The sequence below is a fragment of the Bombina bombina genome, chromosome 4 (assembly GCF_027579735.1).
Source record: "Bombina bombina isolate aBomBom1 chromosome 4, aBomBom1.pri, whole genome shotgun sequence".
In the NCBI taxonomy this organism is placed as follows: domain Eukaryota; kingdom Metazoa; phylum Chordata; class Amphibia; order Anura; family Bombinatoridae; genus Bombina; species Bombina bombina.
The window spans coordinates 1107412325-1107439396 of NC_069502.1; the positions used below are offsets into that span (position 1 = coordinate 1107412325).

Consider the following 27072-nt stretch of genomic DNA (forward strand, 5'->3'; position numbering starts at 1 on the left):
TAAAGTGACAGTTACTTTTTTTGCTGATAATTTTCAAAGTTAAATAAAAGCACTTTTATTTATTTTGTTTGGTTATTAGGTAAAGATGGACCAAGAGGCCCTGCAAAACGTTACATGTAGCTTGTGTTTTGATTCCAATGTGGAACCACCAATCCCTTTTTGTTGCTCATGTATTGAAAGGACATTGCATTACAGGGATAGACTTTTGATTCAGAGCCATCATTAGCTAAGGCGGATGCTGTTCAGGGGTCTCCTGTTCAAGATATGCCGCAGCTTTCTCCTCAGGCGTCCCACACCTTGTCATCTACACAAGCGTCCCACACCTTGTGGTCTACACATACAGTGCCCTGAATTTCCTCTCACACTCCGGTTGGAGTTACCTTGCAAGACATTGCTACTCATATATTCTCAGCGGTAACTGATGCGCTGTCTTTTATAGGATTGTTATTTCTGTACACCTATTTAAAAACAAAATAAAAATCATTTAATTAAAAAAAAAAAATGTACGTTCACCAGGCTTTACAATGGCATCCTGCTGTGTGTATTGCTACCGTCACCAGCGCGGCAGCATACTGGTTTGATGTGTTGTCTGATTCTATTCAGACAGATACTCCCTTTGAAGAGATCCAGGGTAGGATCAAGGCTCTTAAGTTGGCCAATTCCTTTATTACGGATGCTTCCCTACAAGTCATTAAGTTGGTAGCAAAGATTTCTGGCTTTGCTGTACTGGCCCACAGAGCCTTATGGTTGAAGTCCTGGTCTGCGGATGTGTCTTCTAAGTCTAAGCTTTTGGCAATTCCCTACAAGGGTAAGACGTCATTTGGGCCGGGCTTGGCTGAAATTATTTCAGATATTACGGGAGGAAAGGGACATTTCTTTTTTAAGAAACGATGAGTCCACGGATCATCTTAATTACTAATGGGATATTCACCTCCTGGTCAGCAGGAGGCGGCAAAGAGCACCACAACAGAGCTGTTAAATAGCTCCTCCCTTCCCTCCCACTCCAGTCATTCTCTTTGCCTACGTTAGTGATAGGAAGTGGTAAAGTGAGGTGTTAGTATAGATTCTTCAATCAAGGGTTTATTATTTTTAAAGTAGTGCAAGATTGTGCTGCTTTGTCCTGGGGTGTAGCCGTAGTCCTTATCAGTCTCTTCAGTAGAGCATTGGTGGCTTTAGAGCAATGGGAACTTGTGGGACATAATTCTCACTGCGCCTTCCATACTGATGCTGCCCTAACCCTAAAAACCTGAGGGACCTTACTCAGTTTTTTCTTTTATCACAGGTCCATAGGAGGGAGAGGACCTCTTAAACCTGGGAACTGCCTTAGTGTCAGGCAGAAGAATGAGGTAAGTGCTGACTTTTTTTCTGGGGGTAGAAAGGAAATCTCAGAAAAAAGTTTGGGCACTTTATTATTTTATTCAAGCCTAATTAAAATTCGGATAGATTCTCCTATTGTGTTAGGGGACACTATGACAGCTTGGACGCAGGCGCTGGGGCTGAATGCGACATGACCCTCATCTCCCGGCGGTTTCATAACATAATATTAACCGACCGGGAGATTACATGTTGACTACTACGAGTTTGGGCGCTGCTACAGCAAAATTAGAGCAAGCTCAGTACATAGGGGATTATTGTGTTAAAATATACAAATGGACTACGCAGTTGTCTAAAAAGCTGGTTAATTTGTTATTTGTTTACGGTGGTTAAACTTTGGATAATGGCGACAGAGGAGAGTTATTGATACGCCCACGATGGGCGGGACTTATGTGGCGCCAATTTAGTTGCGCAGCTTGTTCCTAACTCTTCCTGTTATCGGAAGGAACGGAGGCTGTTTAGTTTGAGTTTTTGCGCACAGCGCTTCAGTTGCAGCAGAATTTTGAGCGGATGGGCTGGCAGGCACCTCAGCTGCGTTAAGCTGAGATGTCGAGGGGGTTTGCAGAAGCGGACTTCCTTATGTACCGATCCACCCATTTCTGCCTGCATAAGAATAAAAAGTTAATCGTTAAAATTTAAAGAGACAGTAACGTCTGTTATGTGATTCAATACATACACACATTATCATGTTACAGTGCCTTCCTGGCTAATTAAGCATCTTTAAAGGCACATGAACATTGTGTTTCAATTTATTTAAAAAAGTTAAGTCTTTTATTTGCATATGCTTCATATGGGAGTCGGTTTGGTTTAAGAGACCCTACAGAGTGTCACCTTATGTTCTGTGGAACCTCCAATCCCTTTCTTTGTTCCTTATGTTATGAGAACTATAGGGATTAAAAAAAAAAAAATTATCTTCAAATGTTAATAACATTTTATAGCCCACACAAGTAGTGCCTTGCGATTCTTCACTAACTCCATTTGGAGTTACTTGCAAGACGCTATTCCGAATGTTTCTTCCCTGTAACCTGTAGGGAAGATACTTCGGTAGTATGTAAGGGGAGAAAATCTCAGACTCTGTCTGGGTAATTCCTTTATCTAATACTGAAGTTGTTTAAGCTTAAACACCTCCATTTGTTTCCTAAGGAGGTTCTAACTATCTGAGCAGCTCCGACTTTCTAGCGTAGTCAACCCTAATCCGTACAGTAAAGCTATATGAATTTTTTTGATGTGCCCTCCAAGATGTACATATTTCTTTTACAAGATACGATGAGTCCACGGAATTCATCCTTACTTGTGGGATATCGCCTCCTGGTCAGCAGGAGGAGGCAAAGAGCACCACAGCAGAGCTGTATATATAGCTCCTCCCTTCCCTCCCACTCCAGTCATTCTATTTGCCTGTGTTAGTGATAGGAAGAGGTAAAGTGAGGTGTTAGTTTAGATTCTTCAATCAAGAGTTTTATTTTTAAAATGGTGCCAAAGTGTACTATTTTACTATAGGGTGTAGCTGTATTCCTTGTCTGCCTCTAGAGTAGAGCTACAGGTGGCTTTAGAGCAGTGGGAACTGGTGGGGTTTTAGCCTCACTGTGCCTCCCATACTTGTGCTGCCCTTCTAGAATATGGTCTTAGCATATAGTAACTAAGGACCTTCTGTTTCCACAGGACTGCTGGAGGGAGAAGACCACTTGACACTGTGGGACGTCTTCATGCTGTTATGCAGCATTGAGGTAAGTGCAGTCTTTCTTTTTCTGGGAATCAAAGATTTCAGACATGGCTGTACACTTATATTCTGCTGGACAGATCATGGACTCTCACAGAGCTCCTTGTCCATAGCCTGTGGGTTCTCTTAGGGTTAAGTAGCACCCACTACGATGTTTATTCTCCCTTAAGCTGCGTGTTATTTTAGACAACACGTTTATGGGGCTTATGTTAAGTGCTTGTTTGACTCAATGGGGGTTATTTGGCTGACGCTGGGGATGTTTTGTGTCTTTTTATTACCGGAACCGTCCGGTTTATGTTTCAGACTGTGTATGTGATTTACTATTGCGGAGCTGTCACGACCGCATGGGCTTTATCGCATTCTGGCCCGGTCTCACAATATGGCCACATCACTACTTATAATGGTCTTCAATCACGCCCACGATAGGTGGGGCTTCCCTTGCACGCTTGGTCTGTAGTTTTGCCGCACGACTCTCATTTCAGGAAGTACCGGTGTCTTGCGTGGTAATAGTGAAACGCTGCAACCGCATGGGATAGAAGCAAGCGGTTTGCAGCGTTGAAGTGCTGATCCGGAGCTGAATTTAGTGGCGGATTGACTGTTGACTGATTGAGGGGGCAGGTAGGCGCCTCAGCAGAGCTGCTGAGGCGAGGTGCCAGTGTCTGAAGTTTTTCACTATTATTGTCTATTTTGCTACAAAGCGTCTGGCAGATGTTCCAGATGTTCAGTCTTTTTGTCAGGCTCTGACTAGAATCAGGCCTGTATTTAGACCAATTGCTTCTCCTTGGAGTTTGAATTTAGTTCTTAATGTTCTTCAAGGGGTTCCGTTTGAACCTATGCATTCCATAGATATTAAGTTGTTATCTTGGAAGGTTTTATTTGTGGTTGCTATTTCTTCTGCTCGCAGAGTTTCTGAGCTTTCGGCTTTACAATGTGATTCTCCTTATCTTATTTTTCATGCGGATAAGGTGGTGTTACGTACTAAACCTGGTTTTCTTCCTAAGGTTGTTTCTAACAAAAATATTAATCAGGAAATTGTTGTTCCTTCCTTGTGTCCTAATCCTTCTTCTAAGAAGGAGCGTCTGTTATTTGGACGTGGTCCGTGCCTTGAAGTTCTACTTACAGACGACTAAGGATTTTCGTCAATCTTCTTCATTATGTGTTGTTTTTTCAGGGAAACGTAGGGGTCAGAAAGCTACGACTACCTCTCTTTCCTTTTGGCTGAAGAGTATCATCCGTTTTGCATATGAGACTGCTGAACGGCAGTCTCCTGAACGAATTACGGCTCATTCCACTAGTGCTGTGGCTTCCACATGGGCATTCAAAAATGATGCTTCTGTTGAACAGATTTGCAAAGCTGCAACTTGGTCGTCTCTTCACTCTTTTTCCAAATTTTCCAAATTCGATACTTTTGCCTCGTCTGAGGCTGTTTTTGGGAGGAAAATTCTTCAAGCAGTGGTGCCTTCCGTTAAGGTTCCCTGTCTTGTCCCTCCCGTTTCATCCGTGTACTATAGCTTTGGTATTGTATCCCACAAGTAAGGATGAAATCCGCGGACTCATCGTATCTTGTAAAAGAAAATGAAATTTATTGTTACCTGATAAATTTGTTTCTTTTACGATACGATGAGTCCACGGCCCACCCTGTTTTTCTGAGACAGGTCTTTAATTTTGTTAAACTTTTGTTAAACAGTCACCTCTGCACCTTGGCTTTTCCTTTCTCTTCCTAACTGCGGTCGAATGACTGGAGTGGGAGGGAAGGGAGGAGCTATATATACAGCTCTGCTGTGGTGCTCTTTGCCTCCTCCTGCTGACCAGGAGCCGATATCCCACAAGGATGAAATCCGTGGACTCATTGTATCATAAAAGAAACAAATTTATCAGATAAGAATAAATTTCATTTTTTTTTTGGTACCAGAAACCGGGTACCCCTTTTTCCTCCTAACTTTAATGGATGTTTCTGGTGCCAGACTCTATTGAGGAGTCTTGTCTGACGGTTCCCTAGAAGGTATAATAACATATATACACCAAGGTTTAGAACGACTACATGCAGTGTTTACATTACTAGTGTGGCAGCATAAAAAAAAATATATATATATCCATCCAGGACTGGATATGGGCCTTGAGAATAACTCTGGACCAGGAGACAAGGGACTCTCTTCAATGGTGAATGTCAATGGATCATCTCTCCCAGGGAACCTGCTTTCGCAGACCATCTTGGGTGATTGTGATAACGGACGCCTGCCTTCTGGGGTGGGGAGCAGTCTGGGGCTCCCTAAAGGCTCAGGGAATTTGGACTCAGTCAGAGTCTGTTCTTCCTATAAACATTCTGGAACTGAGAGCGATCTACAATGCTCTCCTGGTCTGGCCTCAGTTAGCCACACTCCAGTTTATCAGGTTCCAGTCGTACAACATAACTTCAGTGGGTTACATCAATCATCAGGGAGGGACGAGGAGTTCCTTAGCGATGACAGAGGTAACCAAAATAATCCAGTGGGCAGAGGCCCACTCTTGTTGCCTATCGGCAATCCACATCCCAGGGGTGGACAACTGGGAGGCGGATATCTTGAGCAGGCAGACTTTTCATCCGGGGGAGTGGGAGCTCCATCCGGAAGTGTTCTCCAACCTGATTCTCAAGTGTGGTCAGAAAAACAAAGATCTTCAACTCTTGTCTTGTCCTTCAGTCCTCTTCGTCCGTCAGTGGCCCAATGTATGGAGGTAATTGGTCTGATGGTGTCTGCCATGGACATCATACCATTTGCTCAGTTGCATCTCAGACCTCTGCAGTTATGTATGCTCAGTCAATGGAACGGGGATTATGTGGATCTGTCTCCGATTAGAACTGGATTAGGCGACAAGAGATTCTCTTCCATGGTGGTTGTTTCAGGAAAATCTCTCCCAGGGAACCTGCTTCCGCAGACCTACCTGGGTGATTGTGACCATGGAGGCTAGTCTGCTGGGATGGGGAGCAGTCTGGGGCTCATTAAAGGCTCAGGGTCTATGGACTCGGGAGGAGTCAGTTCTCCCCATAAACATCCTAGAGCTGAGGGCAATCTTTAATCCTCTTCTGGCCTGGCCTCAGTTAGCTTCAACCCGTTTATCAGGTTCCAGTCGGACAACATAACTTCAGTGGCTTACATCAACCATCAGGGAGGAACTCGGAGTTCATTGGCCATGACAGAGGTAGCCAAAATTATTCAGTGGGCGGAGACCCACAACTGCTGTCTCTCTGCGATCCACTTTCCAGGAGTGGACAATTGGGAAGCAGATTTTCTGAGCAGACAGACCTTTCACCCGGGGGAGTGGGAACTTAATCCGGAGGCGTTTTCCAGCTTGATCCACAAATGGGGACAGCCGGAGCTGGATCTAAGGGCATCTCGTCAGAATGCCAAGCTCCCGAGATACGGGTCGAGGTCAAGGGATCCTCAGGCTGTACTGATAGATGCTCTGGCGGTCCCTTGGAATTTCAGTCTAGCATATCTGTTTCCTCCGTTCGCTCTCCTTCCACGGGTTATTGCTCGAATCAAACAGGAGAGGGTGTCATCATTGATCCTCATTGCACCGGGATGGCCTTGCAGGATCTGGTATGCAGACCTAGTGAAGATGTAATCTCTTCCACTGAGGAAGGACCTTTTTCTTCAAGGGCCCTTCCTTCATCCAAATCTCGTTTCTCTGAAGCTGACTGCTTGGAGATTGAACGCTTAATTTTATCTAAGCGTGGGTTTTCTGAGTCGGTCATTGAGACTATGATTTTGCCTTTTCTCCAGGAGGGTCTGGAGAAGGGGTTATCTGCAAGTACCTTGAAGGGTTAAATTTCTACCTTATCTATATTGTTGCACAAACATCTAGCGTATGTGCCAGATTTCCAATCCTTCTGTCAGGCCTTGGTTAGAATCCGGCCTGTGTTCAAGCATGTTACTCCTCCCTGGAGTCTTAACCTTGTTCTTAGAGTTCTTCAGCAGGCTCCGTTTGAGCCTATGCATTCTTTAGATATTAAGATGTTATCTTGGAAAGTTTTGTTTCTGGTTGCAATTTCTTCTGCTTGAAGAGTTTCTGAACTCTTGGCGTTGCAGTGTTAATCCCCTTACCTTATATTTCATTCCGATAAAGTGGTTCTGCGTACTGAGTTAGGTTTCCTTCCTAAAGTGGTTTCAGATAGGAATATTAACCAAGAAATCATTGTTCCTTCTTTGTGTCCTAACCCATCTTCTCATAAAGAGCATTTGTTGCACAACCTGGATGTGGTACGTGCGTTGAAATACTATTTCTCTTGTTAAGTGTATTCAGTCCACGGGTCATCCATTACTTATGGGATATATTCCCTTCCCAACCGGAAGTTGCAAGAGGATCACCCAAAGCAGAGCTGCTATATAGCTCCTCCCCTCACATGTCATATCCAGTCATTCTCTTGCAACCCTCAACATAGATGGAGGTCGTGAGAGGAGTGTGGTGTTTTATACTTAATTATTTCTTCAATCAAAAGTTTGTTATTTTTAAATGGCACCGGAGTGTGCTGTTTTTTTCTCAGGCAGTATTTGGAAGAAGAATCTGCCTGCGTTTTCTATGATCTTAGCAGAAGTAACTAAGATCCACTGGCTGTTCTCGCACATTCTGAGGAGTGAGGTAACTTCAGAAAGGGAATAGCGTGCGGAGTCTCCTGCAAATAAGGTATGTGCAGTAAAATATTTTTCTAAGGAATGGAACTGACTAAGAAAATACTGCTGATACAGATGTAATGTAAGTAAAGCCTTAAATGCAGTGAAAGCGACTGGTATCAGGCTGATTAATGTATATGCAGTAAAGTAATTTTCTAAGGAATGGAATTTGACTAAGAAAATGCTACTAATACTGAAGTAATGTAATAAGCCTTAAATGCAGTAGAAGGACTGGTATCAGGCTTATCAATAGAGATACATACTCTTTAAAAAAGGATGTTTAAAACGTTTGCTGGCATGTTTAATCATTTTTGTGAGGTACATTGTTGATAAAACTTATTGGGGCATGAATTTTTCCACATGGCTGACTTATATTTCTGCATAGAAACAGTTAACTAAGGCTCCCACTGTTGTAATACTGAGTGGGAGGGGCCTATTTTAGCGCTTTTTTGCGCAGTAAAAATTCAGTCTCAGTCTTCCTGCTTCTTCCTGCATGACCCAGGACGTCTCTAGAGAGCTCAAGGGACTTAAAAAGTCATTTTGAGGGAGGTAATCAGTCACAGCAGACCTGTGACAGTGTGTTTGACTGTGTTAAAAAACGTTTTTTTCTCTATTGCTTATCCGTTTTGGGTATTAAGGGGTTAATCATCCATTTGCAAGTGGGTGCAATGCTCTGCTAACTTAATACATTTACTGTGAAAATTTGGTTGCTATAACTGATTTGGTTCATTGTTATTTCAACTGTGACAGTTTTTTTGTGCTTCTTAAAGGCGCAGTAGCGTTTTCTATATTGCTTGTAAATTTATTTTAAAGTGTTTTCCAAGTCTGCTAGTCTTATTGCTAGTCTGTTTAAACATGTCTGACACAGATGAATCTGTTTGTTCACTATGTTTGAAGGCCAGTGTGGAGCCCCATAGAAATATGTGTACTAAATGTATTGATTTCACTTTAAATAATAAAGGTCAGTCTTTATCTGTAAAGGAATTATCACCAGACAACGAGGGGGAAGTTATGCCGACTAACTCTCCTCACGTGTCAGTACCTTCGCCTCCCGCTCAGGAGGCGCGTGATATTGTGGCTCCAAGTACATCAGAGACGCCCATACAAATCACTTTACAAGACATGGCTACTATTATGAATAATACCCTGACAGAAGTATTATCTAAATTGCCAGAATTAAGAGGCAAGCGCGATTGCTCTGGGATAAGGACAGAGCGCGCTGGTGCTGTGAGAGCCATGTCCGATACTGCGTCACAGTTTGCAGAACATGAGGACGGAGAGCTTCATTCTGTGGGTGACGGATCTGATCCAGGGAAACCGGATTCAGAGATCTCTAATTTTAAATTTAAGCTTGAGAACCTCTGTGTATTGCTAGGGGAGGTTTTAGTGGCTCTGAATGACTGTAACACAGTTGCAATTCCAGAGAAATTATGTAGGCTGGATAGATACTATGCGGTACCGGTGTGTACTGACGTTTTTCCTATACCTAAAAGGCTTACAGAAATTATTAGCAAGGAGTGGGATAGACCCGGTGTGCCCTTTTCCCCGCCTCCTATATTTAGGAAAATGTTTCCAATAGACGCCACTACACGGGACTTATGGCAGACGGTCCCTAAGGTGGAGGGAGCAGTTTCTACCTTAGCTAAGCGTACCACTATCCCGGTGGAGGATAGTTGTGCTTTTTCGGATCCAATGGATAAAAAATTAGAAGGTTACCTTAAGAAAATGTTTGTTCAACAAGGTTTTATCTTACAGCCCCTTGCATGCATTGCGCCTGTCACTGCTGCTGCGGCATTCTGGTTTGAGTCTCTAGAAGAGGCCATTCACACAGCTCCATTGGATGAAATTATGGACAATCTTAAAGCACTTAAGCTAGCTAATGCATTTGTTTCTGATGCCATTATACATTTAACTATACTAACGGCTAAGAACTCCGGATTCGCCATCCAGGAGCGCAGAGCGCTATGGCTTAAATCCTGGTCAGCTGACGTGACTTCTAAATCTAAATTGCTTAATATTCCTTTCAAGGGGCAAACCTTATTCGGGCCCGGCTTGAAAGAAATTATCGCTGACATTACTGGAGGTAAGGGTCATACTCTTCCTCAGGACAGGGCCAAATCAAAGGCCAAACAGTCTAATTTTCGTGCCTTTCGAAACTTCAAGGCAGGAGCAACATCAACTTCCTCCGCTCCAAAACAGGAAGGAACTGTTGCTCGTTACAGACAGGCCTGGAAAACTAACCAGTCCTGGAACAAGGGCAAGCAGGCCAGAAAACCTACTACTGCCCCTAAGACAGCATGAAGGGATGGCCCCCTATCCGGAAACGGATCTAGTGTGGGGCAGACTTTCTCTCTTCGCCCAGGCGTGGGCAAGAGATGTCCAGGATCCCTGGGCGTTGGAGATCATCTCAGGGATATCTTCTGGACTTCAAAGCTTCTCCTCCACAAGGGAGATTTCATCTTTCAAGGTTATCAGCAAACCAATTAAAGAAAGAGGCATTTCTACGCTGTGTACAAGACCTCCTAGTAATGGGGGTGATTTTACTCAAATCTGTTTGTAGTTCCCAAGAAAGAGGGAACCTTCAGACCAATCTTGGACTTAAAGATCTTAAACAAATTCCTAAGAGTTCCATCATTCAAAATGGAAACTATTCGAACCATCCTACCCATGATCCAAGAGGGTCAGTACATGACCACAGTGGACTTAAAGGATGCCTACCTTCACATACCGATTCACAAAGATCATTATCGGTACCTAAGATTTGCCTTTCTAGACAGGCATTACCAGTTTGTAGCTCTTCCCTTCGGGTTAGCTACGGCCCCGAGAATTTTTACAAAGGTTCTGTGCTCACTTCTTGCGGTTCTAAGACCGCGAGGCATAGCGGTGGCTCCGTATCTAGATGACATTCTGATACAAGCGTCAAGTTTTCAAATTGCCAAGTCTCATACAGAGATAGTTCTGGCATTTCTGAGGTTGCATGGGTGGAAGGTGAACGTGGAAAAGAGTTCTCTATTACCACTCACAAGAGTCTCCTTCCTAGGGACTCTTATAGATTCTGTAGAGATGAAAATTTACCTGACGGAGTCCAGGTTATCAAAACTTCTAAATGCTTGCCGTGTCCTTCATTCCATTCCACGCCCGTCAGTGGCTCAGTGCATGGAAGTAATCGGCTTAATGGTAGCGGCAATGGACATAGTGCCATTTGCGCGCCTGCATCTCAGACCGCTGCAATTATGCATGCTAAGTCAGTGGAATGGGGATTTACTCAGATTTGTCCCCTCTACTAAATCTGGATCAAGAGATCAGAGATTCTCTTCTCTGGTGGCTTTCTCGGGTCCATCTGTCCAAGGGTTTGACCTTTCGCAGGCCAGATTGGACGATTGTAACAACAGATGCCAGCCTTCTAGGTTGGGGCGCAGTCTGGAACTCCCTGAAGGCTCAGGGATCGTGGACTCAGGAGGAGAAACTCCTCCCAATAAATATTCTGGAGTTAAGAGCAATATTCAATGCTCTTCTAGCTTGGCCTCAGTTAGCAACACTGAGGTTCATCAGATTTCAGTCGGACAACATCACGACTGTGGCTTACATCAACCATCAAGGGGGAACCAGGAGTTCCCTAGCGATGTTAGAAGTCTCAAGGATAATTCGCTGGGCAGAGTCTCACTCTTGCCACCTGTCAGCGATTTACATCCCAGGCGTGGAGAACTGGGAGGCGGACTTTCTAAGTCGCCAGACCTTTCATCCGGGGGAGTGGGAACTTCATCCGGAGATGTTCGTTCAGCTGGTTCATCGTTGGGGCAAACCAGAACTGGATCTCATGGCGTCTCGCCAGAACGCCAAGCTTCCTCGTTACGGATCCAGGTCCAGGGACCCGGGAGCGGCGCTGATAGATGCTCTAGCAGCCCCTTGGGTTTTTAACATGGCTTATGTGTTTCCACCGTTTCCGCTGCTGCCTCGACTGATTGCCAAGATCAAACAGGAGAGAGCATCAGTGATTCTGATAGCGCCTGCGTGGCCACGCAGGACCTGGTATGCAGACCTAGTGGACATGTCGTCCTGTTCACCATGGTCTCTGCCTCTGAGGCAGGACCTTCTAATACAAGGTCCTTTCAACCATCCAAATCTAATTTCTCTGAGGCTGACTGCATGGAGATTGAACGCTTGATCCTATCAAAGCGTGGCTTCTCAGAGTCAGTTATTGATACCTTAATACAGGCACGGAAGCCTGTTACCAGAAAAATTTACCATAAGATATGGCGTAAATATTTATATTGGTGCGAATCCAAGAGTTACTCATGGAGTAAGGTTAGGATTCCTAGGATATTGTCCTTTCTACAGGAGGGTTTAGAAAAGGGCTTATCTGCTAGTTCGTTAAAGGGACAGATTTCTGCTCTGTCTATTCTTTTACACAAACGTCTGGCAGAAGTTCCAGACGTCCAGGCTTTTTGTCAGGCTTTGGCTAGGATTAAGCCTGTGTTTAAGACTGTTGCTCCGCCGTGGAGCTTAAACTTGGTTCTTAAAGTACTTCAAGGTGTTCCGTTTGAACCCCTTCATTCTATTGATATTAAGCTTTTATCTTGGAAAGTTCTGTTTTTGATGGCTATTTCCTCGGCTCGAAGAGTCTCTGAGTTATCTGCCTTACATTGTGATTCTCCTTATCCGATTTTCCATTCGGACAAGGTAGTTCTGCGTACTAAACCTGGGTTTTTACCTAAGGTAGTTTCTAACAGGAATATCAATCAGGAGATTGTTGTTCCATCATTATGTCCTAATCCTTCTTCAAAGAAGGAACGACTTTTGCATAATCTGGACGTAGTCCGTGCCCTGAAGTTCTATTTACAGGCAACTAAAGATTTTCGTCAAACTTCTTCCCTGTTTGTCGTTTACTCTGGACAGAGGAGAGGTCAAAAAGCTTCGGCAACCTCTCTCTCCTTTTGGCTTTGTAGCATAATACGTTTAGCCTATGAGACTGCTGGACAGCAGCCCCCTGAAAGAATTACAGCTCATTCCACTAGAGCTGTGGCTTCCACCTGGGCCTTTAAGAATGAGGCCTCTGTTGAACAGATTTGCAAGGCTGCGACTTGGTCTTCGCTTCACACCTTTTCAAAATTTTACAAATTTGACACTTTTGCTTCTTCGGAGGCTGTTTTTGGGAGAAAGGTTCTACAGGCAGTGGTTCCTTCCGTTTAAGTTCCTGCCTTGTCCCTCCCATCATCCGTGTACTTTAGCTTTGGTATTGGTATGCCATAAGTAATGGATGACCCGTGGACTGAATACACTTAACAAGAGAAAACATAATTTATGCTTACCTGATAAATTTATTTCTCTTGTAGTGTATTCAGTCCACGGCCCGCCCTGTCTTTTTTAAGGCAGATCTAAATTTTAATTAAAACTCCAGTCACCACTGCACCCTATGGTTTCTCCTTTCTTGTCTTGTTTCGGTCGAATGACTGGATATGACATGTGAGGGGAGGAGCTATATAGCAGCTCTGCTTTGGGTGATCCTCTTGCAACTTCCTGTTGGGAAGGGAATATATCCCATAAGTAATGGATGACCCGTGGACTGAATACACTACAAGAGAAATAAATTTATCAGGTAAGCATAAATTATGTTTTTCAGGCGATTTTCGCCAGTCCTCTGCTTTGTTTGTCGTTATCTCTAGGAAACGCAAGGGTCAGAAAGCTACGGCTACGTCTCTTTCTCTGTGGCTGAGTAGTATAATTCGTTTGACCTATGAAACTGCTGGACAGCAGCTTCCTGAGAGAATCACAGCTCATTCCACGAGGGCTATTTCCTCTTCCTGGGCCTTCAAAAATGAAGCTTCTGTGGAACAGATTTGCAAGGCTGCAACTTGCTCCTCTCTACACACTTTTTAAAAATTCTATAAATTTGATACTTTTGCCTCGGCTGAGGCTTCTTTTGGGAGAAAGGTTCTTCATGCAGTGGTGCCTTCTGTTTAGGTTCCCTGTCTTGTCCCCCTCCCATATCATATGTGTCCTCTAGCTTGGGTATTGATTCCCAATGGTAATTACTAATGATCCGTAGAAAGAAAACGAAATGTATGCTTACCATATAATTTTATTTATTTATTGACACAGTGAGTCCACGGCCCACCCTGTTTGTTCAGACAATCTTTTTGTTTTGTAAACCTCAGGCACCTCTGCACTTTGTGTTGCTTCCTTTCTCTCCTTTTCCTTCGGTCGAATAACTGGGGTTTGAGGGAAGGGAGGTGATACTTAACAGCTTTGCTGTGGTGCTCTTTGCCTCCTCCTGCTGGCCAGGAGTGATATTCCCGATAGTAATTACTGATGATCCGTGGACTCACCGTGTCTATAAAGAAAGAAATTTATCAGGTAAGAATAAATTTCGTTTTTTCATTATGACAATCAGCTGGCAGTGTGATGGACTCAGTCATTCATTTGAAAGTGCAGGGATGTCAAGTTTGTCTATGTATTGTGTGGGGCAAATTAGGGCACACTACACTCCCTTAATGTTGTTCCATATGCCTGTGGTTCTATCAGTTTATCACTGATATCGAAGTCATCAACTGATGGCCACCTGGACAAATGACCCCTCCTTTTTCAAGACAGTGGTCACTTGTTCCACTCTAGCGCTTATTTTGGGTTGCTAGGATTCCTTTTATAGCCCAGAGAACAGTAAAAGGCTATTTCTATATCATTCACCTGCTATCTAAAGGGGCATGAGACCCCTCATTTGAAAATTGGTAATCCCCTCTTTCGTGTGGTGGGTTATGTGTGTTATATGCTGTCTTTGGAGCCATTGCCCCCATACAGTAAAAACATTAGGTAGGTTATTGCCAATTTTCTTAACTGGAGTCACATACCCACTGTATTTTATGGGGGGGCTCTAAAAGTGCATGCTGCACAGGTGTATACTTGCAGCAGTTGATCCCGATTTTCAATTAGAGGGGGGGTTGTGACCCCTTATTTAAATGAAGGCAATTTCCCTCTTTCACACGGCCCCATGTCTCCCCTGTTAGTGATAGAGGGGTAAGCAGATACCAATTAGTACATTTAGCCCTCAGAAGTGCTTTGCTGCTTCAATAAAGGATACCAAAAGAATGAAGCAAAATAGATAATAGAAGTAAAATAGAAAATTATTTAAAATCGTATGCTCTATCTGAATCATAAAAAGAAAAAGTTTCTTATCACTTTAAATTTTAAGTTATTTAAATATAATGGCATATTATTTGATTCATTTTTTTATATCCAGTGACTTGCTTGTTTTCATTGTTAATTCAGTCACTGTTTTTTTAACTTGAGTCAAATGGTAAACAGTTGGCCTACAGCATCCTCTTTTACGAATTATTCTGTATTTATAACTTCTGGTATTACTTCTGGTTAACATATAAAATAGGAAGTGCTGCTACTGAATCAATAACACCCGGCAATATATAGTAATTTGCCTGTTTTAAGAACACATTTTTATCTGACATTGCTGTTGCTTTATAATGCACTGTTTAAAATATATTCCATTTGCAATTTTTCATTTTGCAGATTAGATTTTTCTGATCAGCCTAATTTAGAGGAATGGGTCAAGATTACCTCTCAGCAAATCAAAGCATTGCAAGCTCTTCATACGGAAAGCAGCAAATCAGGTGAGCTCTAATTGCCAATTTAATTTGTTTGTATTTATCCATTTACTGCAATAATTTTAATGAACTTTTCATGGTTTTGTTACACAGATTCAGGTTCTGTTGCTCCCCAGCAAGTTGAACTTCCTGAAGGATTTCGACCAGATTTCCAACCTAAGTATGTATGAAGAGAAGTGATTAAAATGTATAATTAAGCACATTGTAAACTGCTCATTGTATATTAACGTATTGATATAACTTTTAGAGCATCCCAGAGAGTGTCTAGATATGTGTTTTGCTATTCCCTTTTTCTTCTTAAACGGGAAGAGTCCACAGCTGCATTCATTACTTATGGGAATTCAGAACCTGGCCACTAGGAGGAGGCAAAAACACCCCAGCCAAAGGCTTAAATACTTCCCCCACTTCCCTCATCCCCCAGTCATCCTTTCGTCAAAGATCGTTTCATTTTATTTCGATATGTGGATGTAATGTTAACGAAGGAAGTCAGGGTCCCAGTGGGACTCCTTTATCTTATGAAATCAAGGGTTAATTTCTCCTGAGGGGGGTTATTGAACAGGGTGGACTTTAATTATGTTTATGTGATTCTGTCTGCTAATGTGTAGTGATGCTTGGACTCATGACTATTCGGAACATAACGGCCTTATCATTAGTTTGCACGGTCCTATTAGAAAGCATACCTTTTTTTTGGCTTACACGGTGCACCTCGTGACCGTTGTGGTCATGTTGTATTTCCATTTCCGTACTCTGACCGAGTGGCAACAGAGAGAATCTGTTCGTTAGTTGTCTGGTTCACAGGAGGTAGTGAGTGCCCCAGCCATCGGGGGTGCAAGGTGCCGTTTAGTGTTTGACCATATTTGCAATCCCCAGGTTATGGAGGATTCTGATTTTTTAGAGACGGATATCTCCGATTCGGAGTATACGTCTTGCAAAGAGTATGAAATGGCCCGGGTTATCCATGCCCATCAGTTATGTTCCAATTGCCGTTCTAGAGTACTCTCTTCCCCCGAATCAGGGAGCTTAGAGTGCGTTGAGCCATCCGCCCCTGAGGATTCCATGTCCTATGAGGCGCGTGCCCCAGAACCTTCTTTTGTTACACAAGCAGGTGTCCCTATGGCCGTTACTCGTACGGAAGGCGGCTTGTTTCCTCCAGAGGTTACAGCACGGTTCCGCATGGCCATATCTATGGCACATTTATATCTCCCAAGAGAAGTATTTTTAATATACTGTCCGTGTTCTGTCAACCAGGGCCCGTCGAGCGTGAGATCGCCTGATTCAGTTCGGCCTTCTGGGGAAGCAATGGCCTCTGAGGCTTCAGGGGCCCCACCCTCTGGGCCGTGGTCGTCAACCGATCCAGCGGGGGATCATTTTGCCTTCCATTATAGACTGGCACGTCTTCGTGTCCTACTCAGGCATGTTTTGGCGGTGCTGGAGGATTCCAGTCCTAGTGGGCCGAGAGATCCTCTGTCTTTTGTTCCGGATGGCAATCTAGGTTAGACTATGGGGATGAACCCAATCTCCTTGACGTATCCGTTTTTTCTTTTCTTTTAAGTATCTGTTCCAGTTCTGAGCTTGGGAAAATGGGGCCTCTGATTGGCTGGTCCTGTTAGCGTGCCCATTCTACTTGGGCGTTTACGCATGGGTGCTGCCTTCATTTTATTTGATCCGGTTAAGATGTGTTTGATTTGTTTTAAGAAGCTCATGTCTGTTATTATTTTCCATTTTGGAAAGTTTCTTCTCTGTACCTGATACTTGCGATTTTGTGGTTGCGTGGGCACTTTCTCGGAAGTTGCACATTACTATATAAAGATGTAGTTATGTTTATAGTCTGTTATCGATCCCTGCGGGGGCTTCGATTTTTCTTGGACCTGGACAGTTCCGAAATGTTTTTGTACCAAGCGGGTATTGGTCGGGCTCTAACTGCTGTTCCTTACGGTTCATGTCACCCACGTGGTGCCGGTCTGCTGGTTATCCTGTCAGATGCTGGACGTTCACTTTGTCCTAATGTTGAGGGTTCTGGGCTTGGATCCTGCTAAGGCTTCATCGTTGGTTCTGGAGGTCCTTTGGACTCGGAACCGTAGTTCTTCATTCACTTATAGTTTGGAGGTTTGGATGACCTCTGGACGTCTGAGTTACCAGTTTAGATGGCGATTTTTGTTTTCGCTCTTGGTATCCTCTGGATGTCTGTTCTTGTGACCTAAGTCACAGTACCTCTCGTAGGTTGCTGGGGCTGTTTTTTTCCCTTCTTGGGTGGTTGGGTCATCTGTGTTTGGAAGTTCGAGCATGTCCTTCTTCCTTTCTTTCATGTGTTTGGCAAGAGTCCATGAGCTAGTGACGTATGGGATATACAATCCTACCAGCAGGGGCAAAGTTTCCCAAACCTCAAAATGCCTATAAATACACCCCTCACCACACCAACAATTCAGTTTTACAAACTTTGCCTCCTACAGGCGTACAGTGTTTGTCAGAAGGACGTGAAGAGAGTATTGCCTAATAATTTTTATGGTTTCCCTCGCGGGAAATCTTTTCAAGGGTTCTCTGTTATCGGTCATAGGGATTCATCTCCTACCTCCCTTTTCAGATCGACGATATACTCCTATATACAATTACCTCTGCTGATACTTTTTCAGTACTGGTTTGGCTATCTGCTATATGTGGATGGGGTGTCTTTCGGTAAGTATGTTTTCACTATTTAAGACACTCTCAGCTATGGTTTGGCGCTTTATGTATTGATATAAAGTTTTAAATATATGTATTTTACTTATATTTGCCATGAGGCAGGTCTATGTATTTGTCAGTTTCAGTTTGGGAAGCATGTTTAGGAAGTTATTTGTCTTACCTGGGGTATAGTCCTTTTTTTCAAATTAACTGTTTTTCTTTTTTATTTTGCGGTCTAAACTAGGCTCACGAAGTCGCAAAATGATGTTATTTATTGCGTCATTTTTGGCGCAAAGAAACGTCTTTGGTGCGCAAGTTCGTCATTTCCAGGGTCTTAGTTGACGCCAAGTTCTTTGCACGAGGTTGCGTCTGTTATGACGCGAGTTGCGTCATTTTCGGATGTTGTTGGCGCTAAAACATTTTTCATTTATTTTAATTTATTTTTCACCCCACTTCCTATGTGCCTCTTGCTTTCCATATGCTCACAGGGCTATGCTGTTTGCATTTTTTCCCCATTCCTGAAACTGCCATATAAGGAAATTATAATTTTGCTTTAATGTTGTTTTTTCTTTTACATTTTGCAAGATGTCTCAATCTGATCCTGTCTCAGGAGCAACTGTTGGAACCCTGCTGCCTGATCACAGTTCTGTTGTAAGTTGTAAGTTAGCTGTGATTATATCTCCAGCTGTAGTATGTAACAGTTGCCATGATAAGCTTTTGCACGCAGAAAATGTTTCCATCAGTACTAGTACAGTTTCTGTTGTTCCTTCAACATCTAATGTACATGATATCCCTGTTGATATGAAGAATTATATTGCTGATGCGAAACAGAAGGCTTTGTCTGCTATTCCGCCTTCTAATAAACGTAAAAGGTCTTGTTAAACTTCTCATAAAGTTAATGAAATTTCGAATGACCGACAACATACTGAAATATCCTCCTCTGATGAGGATCTCTCTGATTCAGAAGATCCTACCTCAGACATTGACACTGACAAATCTACCTATCTTTTCAAGATTGAGTATATTCGTTACTTGTTAAAAGAAGTGTTAGTTACTTTGGATATTGAGGAGTCTAGGCCTCTTGATACCAAAACTAGTAAACATAATCAGCCAATAGGATTGAGCTGGCATGCTATTGGCTGTTCCAATCAGCCAATAGAATGCAAGCTCAATCCTATTGGCTGATTGCATCAGCCAATAGGATTTTTCTACCTTAATTCCGATTGGCTGATAGAATTCTATCAGCCAATCGGAATTGAAGGGACGCCATCTTGGATGACATCACTTAAAGGTACCGTCATTTAGTAAGAAGACTCCGGATGAAGAGGATGCTCCGCGTCGGATTTCTTGAAGATGGTCCCGCTCCACGCCGGATGGATGAAGATAGAAGATGCCGTCTGGATGAAGACTTCTGCCCGTCTGGAGGACCACTTCTGCCCGGCTTGGATGAAGACTTCTGCCCGTCTGGAGGACCACTTCTGCCCGGTTGGATGAAGACGTCTCCCGGTAGGGTGATCTTCAGGGGGTTAGTGTTAGTTTAGGGGTTAATAGGTAGTTTATGGGTGTTAGTGTAATTTCTTCTGTTATGTGTGATCAGTCCACGGGTCATCATTACTTCTGGGATATTATCTGCTCCCCTACAGGAAGTGCAAGAGGATTCACCCAGCAGAGTTGCTATATAGCTCCTCCCCTCTACGTCACCTCCAGTCATTCTCTTGCACCCAAAGACTAGATAGGAGGTGTGAGAGGACTATGGTGATTATACTTAGTTTTTATAACTTCAATCAAAAGTTTGTTATTTTACAATAGCACCGGAGCGTGTTATTACTTCTCTGGCAGAGTTTGAAGAAGAATCTACCAGAGTTTTTTATTATGATTTTAACCGGAGTAGTTAAGATCATATTGCTGTTTCTCGGCCATCTGAGGGAGGTAAAAGCTTCAGATCAGGGGACAGCGGGCAGTTGAATCTGCATTGAGGTATGTAGCAGTTTTTATTTTCTGAATGGAATTGATGAGAAAATCCTGCTATACCGATATAATGACATGTATGTATACTCTACACTTCAGTATTCTGGGGATGGTATTTCACCGGAATTACTCTGTAAAAGTACATTAAACCTTTTAATAGGTATTTAATTCATGTTAAACGTTTTTGCTGGAATGTAGAATCGTTTGCATTTCTGAGGTACTGAGTGAATAAATATTTGGGCATTATTTTTTCCACTTGGCAGTCTGCTTGTTTTGATTATGACAGTTTCGTTTCTCTCTCACTGCTGTGTGTGAGGGGGAGGGGCCGTTTTTTGGCGCTCTTTGCTACGCATCAAAAAATTTTCAGTCAGTTACACTTATATTTTCTGCATGATCCGGTTCATCTTTGACAGAACTCTGGGGTCTTCAAACTTCTTTGAAGGGAAGTAGATTCTCTCAGCAGAGCTGTGAGATTTAATAGTGACTGTGATTTAAAACGTTGCTCTGTAATTTTTATGTTTAAAATTTAATTAGTGTTATTTTACTAATGGGAACAAACCTTTGCTAAAAAGTTGTGTTGTTTGTTAAGAGTGATGCTATAACTGTTTTTCAGTTCATTATTTCAACTGTCATTTAATCGTTTAGTGCTTTTGAGGCACAGTACGTTTGTATTAAATAAACTTGTAACCGAGTTGCATGTTTCTTGCTAGTGTGTTAAACATGTCTGATTCAGAGGAAGATACCTGTGTCATTTGTTCCAATGCCAAGGTGGAGCCCAATAGAAATTTATGTACTAGCTGTATTGATGCTACCTTAAATAAAAGCCAATCTGTACAAATTGAACAAATTTCACCAAACAGCGAGGGGAGAGTTATGCCGACTAACTCGCCTCACGTGTCAGTACCTGCATCTCCCGCCCGGGAGGTGCGTGATGTTATGGCGCCTAGTACATCTGGGCAGCCATTACAGATAACATTACAAGATATGGCTACTGTTATGACTGAAGTTTTGGCTAAATTACCAGAACTAAGAGGCAAGCGTGATCACTCTGGGGTGAGAACAGAGTGCGCTGATAATTCTAGGGCCATGTCTGATACTGCGTCACAGCTTGCAGAACATGAGGACGGAGAGCTTCATTCTGTAGGTGACGGTTCTGATCCAAACAGATTGGATTCAGATATTTCAAATTTTAAGTTTAAATTGGAAAACCTCCGTGTATTACTAGGGGAGGTCTTAGCAGCTCTCAACGATTGTAACGCTGTTGCAATACCAGAGAAAATGTGTAGGTTGGATAAATACTTTGCGGTACCGGCGAGTACTGACGTTTTTCCTATACCTAAGAGATTAACTGAAATTGTTACTAAGGAGTGGGACAGACCCGGTGTGCCGTTCTCACCCCCTCCAATATTTAGAAAGATGTTTCCTATAGACGCCACCACACGGGACTTATGGCAAACGGTCCCTAAGGTGGAGGGAGCAGTTTCTACTTTAGCTAAGCGTACCACTATCCCGGTGGAGGATAGCTGTGCTTTTTCAGATCCTATGGATAAAAAATTAGAGGGTTACCTTAAGAAAATGTTTGTTCAACAAGGTTTTATATTGCAACCCCTTGCATGCATCGCGCCGATCTCGGCTGCGGCAGCATTTTGGATTGAGTCTCTAGAAGAGAACCTCAGTTCAGCTACGCTGGACGACATTACGGACAGGCTTAGAGTCCTTAAACTAGCTAATTCATTCATTTCGGAGGCCGTAGTACATTTAACCAAACTTACGGCTAAGAATTCAGGATTCGCCATTCAGGCACGCAGGGCGCTGTGGCTAAAATCCTGGTCGGCTGATGTAACTTCTAAGTCCAAATTACTTAATATACCTTTCAAGGGGCAAACTTTATTTGGGCCCGGTTTGAAAGAAATTATTGCTGACATTACAGGAGGTAAGGGCCACGCCCTACCTCAAGACAAAGCCAAAGCTAAGGCTAGACAGTCTAATTTTCGTCCCTTTCGGAATTTCAAAGCAGGAGCAGCGCCACCCTCCACTGCTCCAAAACAGGGAGGAACTGTTGCTCGTTACAGACAAGGCTGGAAGCCTAACCAGTCCTGGAACAAGGGCAAGCAGGCCAGTAAACCTGCTGCTGCCTCAAAGACAGCATGAACCGAGGGCCCCCGATCCGGGACCGGATCTAGTGGGGGGCAGACTCTCTCTCTTCGCCCAGGCTTGGGCAAGAGATGTCCAGGATCCCTGGGCGCTAGAGATAATATCTCAGGGATACCTTCTAGACTTCAAATTATCTCCTCCAAGAGGGAGATTTCATCTGTCAAGGTTGTCAACAAACCAAATAAAGAAAGACGCGTTTCTACGCTGTGTACAAGATCTATTATTAATGGGAGTGATCCATCCGGTTCCGCGGTCGGAACAGGGACAAGGGTTTTACTCAAACCTGTTTGTGGTTCCCAAAAAAGAGGGAACTTTCAGGCCAATCTTGGATTTAAAGATCCTAAACAAATTCCTAAGAGTTCCATCGTTCAAAATGGAAACTATTCGGACAATCTTACCCATGATCCAAAAGGGTCAGTACATGACCACAGTGGATTTAAAGGATGCTTACCTTCACATACCGATTCACAAAGATCATTACCGGTATCTAAGGTTTGCCTTCTTAAACAGGCATTACCAGTTTGTAGCCCTTCCATTCGGATTGGCTACGGCTCCAAGAATCTTCACAAAGGTTCTGGGTGCCCTTCTAGCGGTTCTGAGACCGCGAGGAATTTCGGTAGCTCCGTACCTAGACGACATTCTGATACAAGCTTCAAGCTTTCAAACTGCCAAGTCTCATACAGAGTTAGTTCTGGCATTTCTAAGGTCGCATGGATGGAAAGTGAACGAAAAGAAGAGTTCTCTCTTGCCTCTCACAAGAGTTCCATTCTTGGGGACTCTTATAGATTCTGTAGAAATGAAGATTTATCTGACAGAGGACAGATTAACAAAGCTTCTAAATGCATGCCGTGTCCTTCATTCCATTCAACTCCCGTCAGTAGCTCAATGCATGGAGGTGATCGGCTTAATGGTAGCAGCAATGGACATAGTACCCTTTGCACGTCTACATCTCAGACCGCTGCAATTGTGCATGCTGAGTCAGTGGAATGGGGATTACTCAGATTTGTCCCCCACTCTGAATCTGGATCAAGAGACCAGAAACTCTCTTCTATGGTGGCTTTCTCGGCCACATCTGTCCAGGGGGATGCCGTTCAGCAGGCCGGACTGGACAATTGTAACAACAGACGCCAGCCTTCTAGGTTGGGGCGCTGTCTGGAATTCTCTGAAGGCTCAGGGACAATGGAGTCAGGAGGAAAGTCTCCTGCCAATAAACATTCTGGAATTGAGAGCAGTTCTCAATGCCCTTCTAGCTTGGCCCCAGTTAAAGACTCGGGGGTTCATCAGGTTTCAGTCGGACAACATCACGACTGTAGCTTACATCAACCATCAGGGAGGGACAAGAAGCTCCCTAGCAATGATAGAAGTATCAAAGATAATTCGCTGGGCAGAGTCTCACTCTTGCCACCTGTCAGCAATCCACATCCCGGGAGTGGAGAACTGGGAGGCGGATTTCCTGAGTCGCCAGACTCTTCATCCGGGGGAGTGGGAACTTCATCCGGAGGTCTTTGCCCAAATACTTCGACGTTGGGGCAAACCAGAGATAGATCTCATGGCGTCTCGCCAGAACGCCAAACTTCCTCGCTACGGATCCAGATCCAGGGATCCGGGAGCGGTTCTGATAGATGCTTTGTCAGCACCTTGGAACTTCAGGATGGCTTATGTGTTTCCACCCTTCCCGCTGCTTCCTCGATTGATTGCCAAGATCAAACAGGAGAGAGCATCAGTGATTCTAATAGCGCCTGCATGGCCGCGCAGGACTTGGTATGCAGATCTAGTGGACATGTCATCCTGTCCGCCTTGGTCTCTACCTCTAAGACAGGACCTTCTGATTCAGGGTCCATTCAAACATCAAAGTCTAACTTCTCTGAAGCTGACTGCTTGGAAATTGAACGCTTGATTTTATCAAAACGTGGTTTCTTCTGTTATGTGTGATCAGTCCACGGGTCATCATTACTTCTGGGATATAACTCCTCCCCAACAGGAAATGCAAGAGGATTCACCCAGCAGAGCTGATATAGCTCCTCCCCTCTACGTCAGTCCCAGTCATTCTCTTGCACCCAACGACTAGATAGGATGTGTGAGAGGACTATGGTGATTATACTTAGTTTTTATGACTTCAATCAAAAGTTTGTTATTTTATAATAGCACCGGAGCGTGTTATTACTTCTCTGGCAGACTTTGAGGAAGAATCTACCAGAGTTTTTACTATGATTTTAACCGGAGTAGTTAAGATCATATTGCTGTTCTCGGCCATCTGAGGGAGGTAAAAGCTTCAGATCAGGGGACAGGGGCAGATGAATCTGCATTGAGGTATGTAGCAGTTTTTATTTTCTGAATGGAATTGATGAGAAAATCCTGCTATACCGTTATAATGACATGTATGTATACACTTCAGTATTCTGGGAATGGTACTTCACCGGAACTACTTTGTTAAAGGTCACTAATCTTTTTAATAAGTATTATATCATGTTAAACGTCTTTGCTGGAATGTAGAATCGTTTACACTGCTGAGGTACTGAGTAAATAAATGTTTGGGCTTTATTTTCCACTTGGCAGTAGTTTATTTTGAATTGTGACAGTTTCGTTTCTCTTCACTGCTGTGTGTGAGAGGGAGGGGCCGTTTTTGGCGCTCTTTGCTACGCATCAACAATTTCCAGTCAGCTATTATTTTTCCTGCATGATCCGGTTCATCTCTGACAGATCTCAGGGGTCTTCAAACTTCTTGAAGGGAGGTACATTCTCTCAGCAGAGCTGTGAGAATTTTTTATATTGTCTGTGGATAAAGACGTTACTCAATAATTTTTATGTCAAATTTAGTTATGTTATCTTACTAATGGGAACAAAACCTTGCTAAAAGTTGTGTTGTTTTAAAGTTGATGCTATAACTGTTCTCAGTTTATTATCTCAACTGTCATTTAATCATTTAATCGTTTAAGTACCTCTTTGAGGCACAGTACGTTTTTGCTAAAAAAGATTATAACCAGGTTGCAAGTTATTGCTAGTGTGTTAAACATGTCTGACTCAGAGGATATCTGTGTCATTTGTTCCAATGCCAAGGTGGAGCCCAATAGAAATTTATGTACTAACTGTATTGATGCTACTTTAAATAAAAGTCAATCTGTACAATGTGAACAAATTTCACCAATCTGCGAGGGGAGAGTTATGCCGACTAACTCGCCTCACGCGGCAGTACCTGCATCTCCCGCCCGGGAGGTGCGTGATATTATGGCGCCTAGTACATCTGGGCGGCCATTACAGATAACATTACAAGATATGGCTACTGTTATGACTGAAGTTTTGTCTAAATTACCTGAGCTAAGAGGCAAGCGTGATCACTCTGGGGTGAGAACAGAGTGCGCTGACAATACTAGGGCCATGTCTGATACTGCGTCACAGCTTGCAGAGCATGAGGACGGAGAGCTTCATTCTGTGGGTGACGGTTCTGATCCAAACAGATTGGATTCAGATATTTCAAATTTTAAATTTAAATTGGAGAACCTCCGTGTATTACTAGGGGAGGTCTTAGCAGCTCTCAATGATTGTAACACCGTTGCAATACCAGAGAAACTATGTAGGTTGGATAAATACTTTGCGGTACCGGCGAGTACTGACGTTTTTCCTATACCTAAGAGATTAACTGAAATTGTTACTAAGGAGTGGGATAGACCCGGTGTGCCGTTCTCACCCCCTCCAATATTTAGAAAGATGTTTCCAATAGACGCCACCACTCGGGACTTATGGCAAACGGTCCCTAAGGTGGAGGGAGCAGTTTCTACTCTAGCTAAGCGTACCACTATCCCGGTGGAGGATAGCTGTGCCTTTTCAGATCCAATGGATAAAAAATTGGAGGGTTACCTTAAGAAAATGTTTGTTCAACAAGGTTTTATTTTGCAACCCCTTGCATGTATCGCGCCGATTACGGCTGCGGCAGCATTTTGGATTGAGTCTCTGGAAGAGAACCTTAGTTCATATACGCTAGACGACATTATGGACAGGCTTAGAGTCCTTAAACTAGCTAATTCATTCATTTCGGAGGCCGTAGTACATTTAACCAAACTTACGGCTAAGAACTCAGGATTCGCCATACAGGCACGTAGGGCACTGTGGCTAAAATCCTGGTCAGCTGATGTTACTTCTAAGTCCAAATTACTTAATATACCTTTCAAGGGGCAGTCCTTATTTGGGCCCGGTTTGAAAGAAATTATCGCTGACATTACAGGAGGTAAGGGCCACGCCCTACCTCAAGACAAAGCCAAAGCTAAGGCTAGACAGTCTAATTTTCGTCCCTTTCGGAATTTCAAAACAGGAGCAGCATCAACCTCCACTGCACCAAAACAGGAAGGAGCTGTTGCTCGTTACAGGCAAGGCTGGAAGCCCAACCAGTCCTGGAACAAGGGCAAACAGGCCAGGAAACCTGCTGCTGCCCCAAAGACAGCATGAACCGAGAGCCCCCGATCCGGGACCGGATCTAGTGGGGGGCAGACTTTCTCTCTTCGCCCAGGCCTGGGCAAGAGATGTTCAGGATCCCTGGGCGCTAGAGATCATATCTCAGGGATACCTTCTAGACTTCAAATTATCTCCCCCAAGAGGGAGATTTCATCTGTCAAGATTGTCAACAAACCAGATAAAGAAAGAAGCGTTTCTACGCTGTGTACAAGATCTGTTATTAATGGGAGTGATCCATCCGGTTCCGCGGTCGGAACAAGGACAAGGGTTCTACTCAAACCTGTTTGTGGTTCCCAAAAAAGAGGGAACCTTCAGACCAATCTTAGATTTAAAGATTCTAAACAAATTCCTAAGAGTTCCATCGTTCAAAATGGAAACTATTCGAACAATCTTGCCCATGATCCAAAAGGGTCAGTACATGACCACAGTGGATTTAAAAGATGCTTACCTTCACATACCGATCCACAAAGATCATCACCGGTATCTACGGTTT

The 27072-nt window shown here is 43.5% G+C and overlaps 1 protein-coding gene across 1 annotated transcript in view; it reads left to right on the forward strand.

Annotated features, from left to right (window-relative positions):
• The window catches only part of UBR2 (ubiquitin protein ligase E3 component n-recognin 2), a 689885-nt gene that overhangs the window by 554469 nt on the left and 108344 nt on the right, over positions 1-27072 (forward strand). Inside the window, 2 exon segments of the mRNA XM_053712365.1 lie at positions 15259-15359; positions 15447-15513. Coding sequence (XP_053568340.1) covers positions 15259-15359; positions 15447-15513 — 168 coding nt within the window.